General features: G+C 57.2%; 1 protein-coding gene across 2 annotated transcripts; it reads right to left on the bottom strand.

Annotated features, from left to right (window-relative positions):
• Positions 1-4941: 4941 nt before the first annotated feature.
• TXNIP (thioredoxin interacting protein) lies at positions 4942-10245 on the bottom strand. 2 transcript variants are annotated; one of them, XM_026085741.1, is made up of 8 exons: positions 9774-10245; positions 8659-8731; positions 8401-8548; positions 7921-8023; positions 7490-7746; positions 7226-7382; positions 6888-7036; positions 4942-6657 (listed from the first exon to the last, which is right to left on the bottom strand). In XM_026085741.1, exons 1-8 carry the CDS (start codon positions 10021-10023, stop codon positions 6622-6624), a joined length of 1173 nt encoding a protein of 390 aa, XP_025941526.1. In that variant the 5' UTR covers positions 10024-10245; the 3' UTR covers positions 4942-6621. The 2 variants fall into 2 exon arrangements, with proteins under 2 accessions (XP_025941526.1, XP_025941527.1); XM_026085742.1 differs by lacking the exon at positions 9774-10245 and adding an exon at positions 8812-9239.
• Positions 10246-10554: the final 309 nt, after the last annotated feature.

Raw genomic sequence — 10554 nt, 5'->3', positions numbered from 1 at the left:
GGCTGCTGCCGGCTGCAAACCCTTTACCAGTTGGGGCCGGGGGCCGCTGCGTAGCGCCGGGCTGAGCCCTGCCAAACTCAGCTCACCCGCCGGCACAGAGGAAACCGCCGGGGCGCTGCTGGCGGAGGAAAGCGGTTTCTCTCCTCCGGGCTCGAAGGCCGAGGCGGAGGCCGCGCACGGGCCGCGCACGGGCCGTTCACGTGAAGCGCGCGTGACGGGGCAGCGATCCCCCCCCCCCTCGCCGCTGCCGCTCCCCGCCACGGTTCCTGTTTGCTGCTCGGCTTTTCGACGGCTGGGCGATAAAAAAAGCTGCAGCGCTGCGAAGCCGCAGCCGCCCGAGCGCCTGGAAATGGGGAAACTGCAAAACTTCCCCCTTTCGCCCCCCCTTGCCTGTGTCCCACCCCCCAACTTGCCGTGCCTGTTTCCCTGCGGGGTGGCCATTCCCAGGGCAGATCCGGGTGTCCCCTGCCTGGCTCCGCTGCCTCTTCCCAGGGGCCGGTGYGGGAAACGGGATGTGCTGTCTCAGGGATTCAGGGTGCTCTGCCTTGGGAATGGGACACAGGGGTCGTACCGGCTCAGGGATTCAGGATGTGCTGCCCCGGGGGTAGGGGACATGCCAGCTCGGGGACAGGGGGTATGGGATGAATCAGCTTGGGAATAGGGGATGTGCCACTTTGGGGATAGGAGATGTGCTGGCTTGGGGGGTACGGGCTATGCCGGCTCAGGGATTTGGGATGCACTGCCTTGAGGATAGGGAATATGGGATGTGCCAGCTTGGGGATTCGGAATGTGCTGCCAGCTCAGGGATAGAGGATCTGCCAGCTGGGGAGGTACGGACTATGCCGGCTCGGGGGTACAGGCTCTGCCGGCTGGGGGATATGGGATATGCCGGCTGGGGGATCCGGAGCAGCGTCTCTCCGTGCAGCAGTCGCTCCGGCCAGCCCTGGGTGCCCGGTGCTGCACAAACGGGCGCAAGGTGCCCGGCTCCGCCACCGCGCAGGGCACGGCCCGGGCACCCCGGGGTGCCCCAACGCACCCGGCCCGAGCGCACGAGGASCGGGCACCCCAGTGAAATCCCCTGGAGCTGTGCCGTGAGCATCTCCGGGGGCTAAACCCGCTGGCGTTGGGATCCGATTAACCCTTGCTGCTGAGGCTGCTTTTTCCTCGGAGGCGACCGGCAGGGGTTGTGCACACGGCCGGGTTTCGGAGGACGCGCTGGGATTTGGGCCAGAAAAAAATATATATGTAGGGTTTTTTTTTTCCCCCCTGCAAACTGCTGCTCGCGCAGCCTTTGCCACACTTGGCTGCCTCCAGGGGACACGGAGAAGCGGGTGACGGCATGGGACCAAAATAGCCCGTGAGGGCGGTGAGCCCAGGGCCCTCTCGGCTGCCGGAGCAAAATAATTTCCACCGGTGCAACCAAAGGATCAGGAGCAAAAGGAAAAAAAAAAAAAAAAAAACAACAAAAACCAGAAGTGGGCAAAGTAGGGATATTTTGGGGGATATTTTTGGACGGTGTCCATGAAGGGACCCCGTTTTGCAGGGCTGGGCAAAGGGGGGATCCGCACTGGGTGTTTTTTTCCCCCGGCGGAGAAGCGGGGTCTCGTTGCAGGGGGCTCGGCCCCAGCGCCGCATCTCGCCTGCAAACAACTCACGGAGCGGGGGGAAAAATACCCTCCTTCCTCCCTAAGGCTTCGCCGCTGCCCCGGGCGGGGACAGCTGGGCAGGCAGGAATGAGTAAACAGGCTCGGCAGATGCCGTCAAAAAAAATCCCCGGCGGGATATTTTTGCATGGCAGGAGATTGCACCCGTTCCCGCTCCCGGAGCGCTTGGCCGCGAGCCCCCGCTCCTGCTCCGGTTATGGGAGCCACCAGCTCGGGTTGCAAGTGGGGCATGGGGTCCCCCCCCCCCGGCACCGGCACCAGGGGCGCTCGGGGCTGCTTTTTGCCCCCTCCGCAGCTTTTTGCCCCAGGTGGAGCCGATGCCGGGGCAGAGCCTCACCTGGGGCTGGGATAACGGGAGCAGCCCCGGGGCTGGGGCAGCTATAAAAGGGCAGCTGCAAAATGGGGGGAAATGGAGTTTGGGGGTGTTTTCCTCCCCCTTGGCTGGGGCGGAAGGTGTGGGAGCATCCCGGACCTCGGCCCGCGGGGACGGTGAGTGGCCCCTGGTGGCTCGGCCCTTCCTGCCCATACTTGGCCAGGAGCAGGGCTCACCCTTCGCCCGCTTGGCGGGGGGCCCGGGGGCTGCGGCTCGGCCCCTTGGTGCCCCTTATTTGTGCACGCAGAGGTCGTGCACCCCCCCCCTTTCCCGGTGCACCCCTATTCCCAATGCACCTGCTTTCCTGGTGCACCCCCTTTCCCGGTGCACCAAAATGGGAAGGGAAACTGAGGCACGGCAGTGTTTGCAATGGGAGCACCGGGCCGGAGCAGGGTTTGGGGAAATCCTGGGCTTGCAGGGCTCCGGTGCGGGTGCACGAGTTGCCCCCTGAGCCTGGCGGGAGCATCCGGGCTGTTTCTCCAGAGAAACCCGGGCAGCATCCGTGCAGCCGCCCCYGCCGTAAACAAGCCCAGCGGCTTGTGCCGAGGGGAGGCAGCCGATCACGGGAGCGAGCCGTGACGCCAGGGGGGACGTCAGCGCCGCCGGGACCCACGTCGCTGCCGCCACCGCGTGAGCCCCTTCGTCGCACTGACGCCCGGGATCGCCGTGAGGAGCCGATCCTGCCCAGCTGAGAGCGGGATACGGGGGGAAAAACATGTGGTTGCTAGAGTAAATGGATTAGACAGGGGGATAAACGCAGAGCGGTGGCACCGCRGGCTGCCCAGAGACCAGGCACAGCACGGGAACCCTTTTCCCTGCCACCTGCTGGAATAGGAAAATGCCTCGTTTTGTGGGAAAATGCCTCCTTTTTGTAGGAAAAGCCCAAGGAAAGGGGCAGTTTTGCCTCTGTAATGAGAAATCTGAGTTCCTTTTTCCCTGGCCTGGGGGGGGGGGGGGGTTGTTGTGCTTGTCTTGTTCTTGGAAAAAAAAAAAAAAAACATTTCGAAGAAATGGAAAATGACTTTTTACTGGGGAAAAAGCGTTTCCACGGCATATTTCCAAGCAGAGCAGCTTGCCAAAGGGCCGATAAAGCCCACGCCGCTGCGGCACTCGTTTGCCGGAGATAACGACCCGGGTGGCTGCGGGGGGGGGGAGGGGGAGGTGGAATCGAGCTCGGCTCCGAAGCCCCCACGGGGTCGGAGGGATCGCGTCGGAGCAGCCGCTTTCCCGGCGATAAGGCACGTACGTGCGGAGCTGGGCGTGGGAGGGGAAACTGAGGCACGGTGGCTGCCGAGGAGGGGCCGGAGCGAGCGGAGCCCTCTGCCAAGGTCGGCGCAGCGGTGCCGAGCTGTTTTCTTCTCCGGGTATCTCATTCCTAGATAAAGCCGGTGGCAGCAGGTAGCATCAACTTGCTGTTGACTTTCCATTAACTTTCACCCACATCCCCAAAAAGGCCGGAGGAGCTGGATGGGACCCGGCCGCCTGTTGCTACAACAGCGCGAGAGGCTGTCGGGTGTGAGGAAGCCGGCTTATTCCATGTGTGTGGCTTGGCCGTGGGCAGGAATTTCCCACCCTGGTGCCCGTCGTCCCGCTCTTCTTACGGAGAGCCGGCCTCCGGCAAGCATCCCGGTCCCACTCGGGCTGCGCCTCGGCGTGCCTCAGTTTCCCTCTGCGGCCTCAGTGTGTGGTGAGCACCGACGGAGATGTGCGGTCGGCACAAAATTGTAGATGCGGTGAATATTTCCCCTGGTGTGTCCCGATGGGTGGGTTTTCCTCYGAATTTCACGCCCCTCCAAATTTCATGCCCCTCCGAATTTCACGCGGGAGCCGTGTGCCCCTGGCTTCTCCTTGCAGCCGAACCGAAAAGCCCCACGTGACCCCCTCGCAGGGGCTCCAGTCCCGGCGCTGGCTCCTTCCGCAGCCATTCCAGTCTCTGGCTCAGGGTTGGCAGCTCGGACGGGGCCTGTTCCCACCTCGGTGGGTTGGGGGGATCCATGGATGGTGGTCAGCGAGGAGGTTGCAGCCGCAGAAAGGCGCCGAAGCTGCGCTCCTGCTTGCTCTGAGCTGCAGGCGCCTGGCCGGATGCTTTGCCTGTTGGGCCAAAAAAGGGTGTTAAAACCCCTCTATGAAGGGTGACTGCCAAGTCCCAGGTTGGGACCTGGGATAAAAACCAAGATCCAGGTTTTATTTCCCCACCTGAAAGTGAGCCGATTGCTGCTGCTGCTTGGCAAATCGAGAGCTGCCCCGTTTGCTTACAGCGAGGGGGGTGTTTGCAAAACAGCCGGCAGCGGGGCTGTGCCGCAGGGCGTTGGGGCGCTGGCGGCCCGGCGAAGGCCCTGCTCCTCTCCCCGGCGCTCGCGGGCAATTAGCGGCCACGTTCCTCGGATTGCATTCCGGGTTAATGGGAGCGCAGGGAGCAGAGCTCCGAGAAGGCGGCTGCTGCTGCAGCACAAGGGAGCTGAACGGGTTTCACCACTGTTTTGGCGGTGACACAGCCCTTGCCGGCTTCCCCGGGACGGGGCTGTCCCTCCTGGTTCGCAAGCGTCACCTCCCCGCACACACCGGAACCAGGCAGGTACCGCACACGCGCTGCCCCAAGGACAGCGCGAGGCCGTGCCACCCCCAAGGTGACCTTACGGCAGCGTTTGCTGTAGAAACACAGGTCGCAGGCCAGGACCAGGTGCTCTTTGCTAGGGCAAAACCCTTAAATCTCCCCCTCGGCTCAGGATTTGGGGCTCTGCATCCTTCCCCCCCCCTTCGGCCCCTCTCCACCCTCATCCTCCCTTTCCACCCCGTGTCCCCTCTTGCTCTGGAATTGCACAGCAGCTCCCCAGTTCAGCAGCTGGGCTCCCTTGGGGATCCTCCTCCTTCTCAACACCCAAGTCAAAAAGGCTCTGCAGCCACTTCAGTTTTAGAAACCTTTATTTAAAAACATCACCCCATAGGGGTTTATAGAATCTCAGCAGTACAAAATATAGATTTTTTCCCCCTCCCCCCAAAAAAACCAAATACAAAATAACAGTAGAAAAAGAATCCATTAATATCTGATTTGTGTCTTGACAGTCAGAGGCAGCTGTTGTGATTTTTAAGAGCTCGGCCCTGCCGGAGCCATCAAAAATGAGGCTTTGGACACGCAGTGCTGGGTTCCTACAGTCACAGAAAGTGCTTTTCTCCTGTGTCTGGAGCAGGCAAACACAATGCACCCGGGGCGAGGGGTGACGCTCTCGCCCCCCTCCGAAGAGCCATCCCCAGTCATGGATTTGGAGTGATTTCGCTCAGGTCAGGACCGTATGTGAGCCCTGTTCCTGGCATCTGGACACCACAGGAGAGGGGACAATTTGGCACCATGAGATGAAGCTTTGGTCAGTACTGTTGGGAGGCTTCTGTTTGGAGAGCCAGGAAGGGGAATGCATGARGAAAGTCAGCTCGGATACAAGGAGCCTTCGGCTCGCTTGTCCGATGGGGATACCATCGGCAAGGCCTCAGCGGTCCTGCAAAGGCCAATGAGACTGTGAAGTGATGACTGGGGGGAGGCTGGTGCATTGGTTACCTTCAAAAAGAAGCAAACCGAGTACAACAAACAGGACAGGATAGTGATTCTTCCCACCACGCTGGGAGCCTTAGCTTACATGGGTTTAGTAGGTTCAGAAAGTGTAACTCAAGATAAATACTATGAAGATAATCACATGACGCAAACTGGGCTCAGCAGCAGAGCTGAGCTTCCAAATTAAATTCTAAACGAGCAAATGAGACCAGATTAGCATGCAAAGTAGCACTTATTAGACTACAAGTAGCTTCTCTTAACAGGGTTGTTGCTTTCTTAAGTTGTCGGATGTGCATTATTTTCCATCTCAATGTAGCCCTTTTGTAAAGGGGAGAGAGCAAGAGCTTTGACCAGCAGTTTCGCTGCAGGACACGCTGCCCTCGGCGCTGGGAAGTTTTGAGATTAAAGGCATTAGCTTAAGCAAGAGCAACAACCCCCTTATATCAGAGGAACAAGTTTAGTTACAATCTTGGCACACTTTGGTGCCTTTTCAGACATGAAACGAACACGTACAAACAGGTCACGTATTCGTCTGGTTTTGAGGACACTGTATCAGATTCAAGGCATCGTGATGGTAATTTCTGCCATACCAACATCTTTTGAAGTCTTTTTAGGCTGGAATCTGCCTCCCCTAAGGATTCATAACCGAGGTGTTTGAGGCGTTTACACCTTCCCTGCTCCACGCAAGAATCTTCCGCCAGTTTCCACGTAAGCACCTTTGTTTTTGGGTTTTTTTTTTTTTTTTGGAAGACTTTGGCTGTAAAAGCAAGGTCCTAAACAACCCCTGAGCCACATGAGAATTTCTCGGTACAAGTCAAGGCAGACGGCACATGAGGGAATACAAAGACTCATACACTTCACCTCTTCCACACTCGCTGAGTTGAGCCTCCCTGGGAGCTATAGTGATGTGTGCCCTTTGTGCRGCCATTTCCTCCTGCAGCAGGGCTCTTAAAAAGACCCCGGTCTGCGCTGCTGCTAGATATAAATCATTGCAGATTTAGAGTCCAGAAAAAGTGGGAGAGTAACTTTTTACTTGGCCCTCACTGCACGTTGTTGTTAGCAAYGCAGGGATCCACCTGAGAAAGCAAGCAAAGAGGCCATTTAGATGCTTTGAGAATTACTCCTGAGGCTTAAAACCCACYGAACCAATTCTGCCAGAGCTATCATAATCTGTCACCTTCCCACGTTGGTGGCACAAGCCAGACACCCCTTCAAGGGAGCCGGCGCTCCTCAGCCCAGCCAAGTCCCCTGCCCCTCTCGAGCGCGGCTCCCTCCCYGCAGCCAGCAGGGTGACACCGCTTCTCACCTCCGTGTAGGTGGGGGGTGGCATGAACTTGAACTCCGGAGCATACATGAAGATGGGGCTGTCAAAGCTGTCAGGATCATCGAGGAGGGGAGTGGTGGGGCTCTCCAGGCGGTGGTCTTCGGGCACAATGTCCAAATAGCATGGGGGTGCTGCAAGGAAAGGAGCAACTTTTGAGTTCTCCGAGAGCAACACAGATCTTCCTCGTATTCACCCTCAGCACCCCACCCCATCGGGCTCCTGATCCAGCCCATAACCCATCTAACACCACCCAGCACAAGGTTTGTGGCAGGTCTGAAGTGTCCACCAAGGACCGCTCGCAGTTACCACACTCCACTCACCTTCCGGAGCATCAGGGAGGTTCAAGTCCACCCAGCTCATTTCGGAGCTGGTCTGACTGGCCATGCTGGAGTTGCGGCTACCAATGCCTGACCGGCTGCCGATGACGAGGGGCAGCTCAAGGATGATCTTTTTGGAGCCTGGGACGCTGACGTAGATCTGCAAGATACAGACCAAAGTGCTGTTAGCGATGATGGAAACCAACGGCAGAGAAAGCTTACCCACTAACCAGAAGAGGAACAAGAGCGGCAGTCAAAGACACTCACCTGCAGGAAATACTCCACACGCAAGATGTTGCAGCCCAAGATAGACGGCTTGAGCTTCTTGACACGGATGGTTTTGCCCCGCCAGGACTCGGACATGCCTGAGATGATGTGGTTGCCTCGGACACAGGAGAGTTTCTGGGTGAACACCTTGGTCTGCCCGTTGGCCAGGTAGGTGTGTTTGGCAATGATGGCTGCTTTGGGCACCACAATCCGGGAGCAAGTGTTCTCAAAGTCCGCATTGATGCAGATCTCATCGCCTGAGGAGAGAATGATGTTTAGCATTAGGAAGGTCAGAAACTTTTCCTTGCCATATACATCTTGTTTTAGCTCATCTTCTGGTTGAACACCCCCTGATGCTGCCCCTTTGCTTGGGTACTGCTTGTCCCATCACCCCTTGCTCCCCTCCTTTAAGAGGGAGGACAAGCCCTTACCTTCACAAAATCCCTTTCTGTCGATTTGAGCACTGACTGAGACACGACCATCTGGAATGAACATACAGGACACCTTCTTCTCCTTCTTGGCAGCAACCGGAGACTGAAAAGAAATAAGATTGTTACCCAGATGAAACCTGCCCACTGTTCCCATCCCATTCCTCCTTTCCAGCTCTTTCTGAGCTTCGCCTTCTCCTGTTCTGTGATTCAAGCTTCCTCAAATTCACACTGCCACTCCCCATGAGGGTTGGGGGTCTTTCAGTTAACTGAATGCAGAATCAGTGCCTCACTTCTATCTCCATGTAGCCTTCTACAGAGTTCTTAAGAACTAAGTATTTAATTTGTGCTGAACAGTAAAGCCTACTAGGGGGAGTCTTAGTCACAGAGGTCAGACTGACCCTACCTAAGGGCCCTTGTATCCCCCTGAACGCTAACTGACACCCAAACCTCTCAGAGGTGGCAAGACAACCCGGCACTTACCAGTAAATCTGGAGTGTTCACATCAACAGGATCCATAACCTCGAAACGCTGCTTTATCTCCTGAGTGGGAAAGGATGGGCGCTCCAAGAAAGCCTTCACCCAATAATCCACGCAGCCATACTTTCCCTTGAAGGAGGTACCCAGAGGCCTATGAAGAGAGGCACTTGKTAGACACATCTGAGGTAACAAGACAATTTTCCATAGGAATTTAAGGTTAGGTGTTTGTTTTTTTGAAGACAACGTTTCTCTAATACCTACCCTTGGGGAAGCTCGAATCCAAATTTGTATTCATATTTGTTTCCAGGTCTCAGGATTACAGAGCCATCCCCATCTGAGAAAAGAAAAGGGAAAGGGAGATATTAGATGAAGTCCAGTAGTGTTTCTCTAAGCATTATCCACTGTTCTGCTTACTCAGGTTACGATGAAGTCTAACTGTTGCAGGCATTAAGCGCTCTATTAGTTGTTTGGTAAGAGCCACCCACAGGGTCCCCTAACAAGTCCAAGAAGCTGGTGTCCTCTTAAGGCAGGGAAGTACTGCTAATCTGCACTTTCACTTCTTCTTTCAACATTCTCATTTGAAACCAGGACACCAAGTCCTCATTGGCTTCTGTTCAGACTCTGCTACCCCTGCTTACACCACACCCTACTTCCCCTTTCTGGGAGTACAAAGTACTCACTTCTTTCCCCAACTATCTGTTGATCTCAAGGATTGCACTTCACCCCACTTATCTTCCAAGACACTCTGCTAAGTGCTTATCTCTGCCTTCCCCAGAGCCAGCCAAACAGGGAGGGCGATAAAGGCAGGGAAGGGACTGAGACTCTTCGGCTCGGGCAGGATCTGGACTTGCCACTCTCTGGCCACCTGTACCAGCCCCTGCCTCCTGCCATGGTGACATCCAGCCAAAGCCAACCTTGGTACTTGTTCCCTGCAGGCACACAGCATCGCTGCCTGTTCGGCAAGTCGAGCCGGCCACATCAACGCCTAACGTCTTTTGTACGCTCCGGCAGGCACCTCGTCTCGCTTTTGTTTCGCGCTCCAGTGAGGGCACAGCGGCCCTAAGTTTTCCAACTCTGACCCGCAGCCTAGCCGAGCCCTTCATCCGTTTCCAACGGTTCAACTTAGTCAACACTTAGCCAACATTCAATTCCACTTCCCTCTCCCCAGCAAAACGCGACAGCTCTTCCAAGCGGCATTTCTGCTTTAGCCCTGTCAACGCGGACACAACCAGGAGACTCAGCCCAGCCCCTTGCTGAAGGGAAACAACCAGCAGGCAAAGCCACGCTTCAGCGACTACTTTCAAGCCCTCTCCTTCCCGCTCCCCACCACCTTTGGCCCCAACGCCTTCCCCCCTTTCCCAGCCCCAGATCCTCACCAGTGGGCTGCTCCTCCAGGGTGAGGACGTCCTCGAAGCGCAGGTACTCCATCTCCTGCTTGCACTGCTGGGGGCCCTTGGCCCAGTTGACTTTGGCCACGCCGCAGGCCAGCACCTTGACAGCGCTGACGCGGGTGACCTCGGCCACCTCCACCACAACGCGCCCTGCCACCTTCTCCCCGCTGCTGTAGACCTTCTCGGGCTCGCTGAAAGCCACGAGGAAGGTCTTGACTTTCTTGAACATCACCATAGCTGAGGTGAGGCTTGGGAGATACTCTCGAGGAGAAGGCAAGGAGCTGCGCTGGGCAGTTATTGTGCTTTTTTTCCCCCTCAACGGCAACAATTGAGGGGAAAAAATACCTCAGAAAGGTTGATTTTTAGTCAGAAGTTAGACCAAAAGCCAACCTTTTCCTTCCTAGCAGCTGCGGAGCAGAAGGGATGCGGTGCCTCCCACAGCTACAGCCGGCCGGCTCCCTGCGCTGCTCTCAACGCTTTAAACGCGCTCGCTCCCCGGACGCGGCCTTTTATAGCCTCCGCCTCCCTGCTCTCCCCCCTCCCGCACTTGTTGATGCCAAGCGCTCCACGCCGAGAGCGCGTGGCCAAGCGTGCTGCTCGCGTGATCAGCGCTCCCATTGGCCGCCGCCGCGTTGTTTACACCCCGCCGGCCAATCGGCGCGCCGGGTGCGGAGCGTGGACAGCAGGTGAAGAAGAAGCGAGCATGTACTCAGAAGAGGAGGGCGGGGGGGCGGGGGAGGGGAACGGAGTGACGGCACCGCTGGCC

The sequence above is a fragment of the Apteryx rowi genome, unplaced genomic scaffold, assembly GCF_003343035.1.
Source record: "Apteryx rowi isolate R43461 unplaced genomic scaffold, aptRow1 scaffold_673, whole genome shotgun sequence".
In the NCBI taxonomy this organism is placed as follows: domain Eukaryota; kingdom Metazoa; phylum Chordata; class Aves; order Apterygiformes; family Apterygidae; genus Apteryx; species Apteryx rowi.
Note: the sequence above shows the minus strand (reverse complement) of the source record. Positions and strands in the feature narration are given on the sequence as shown.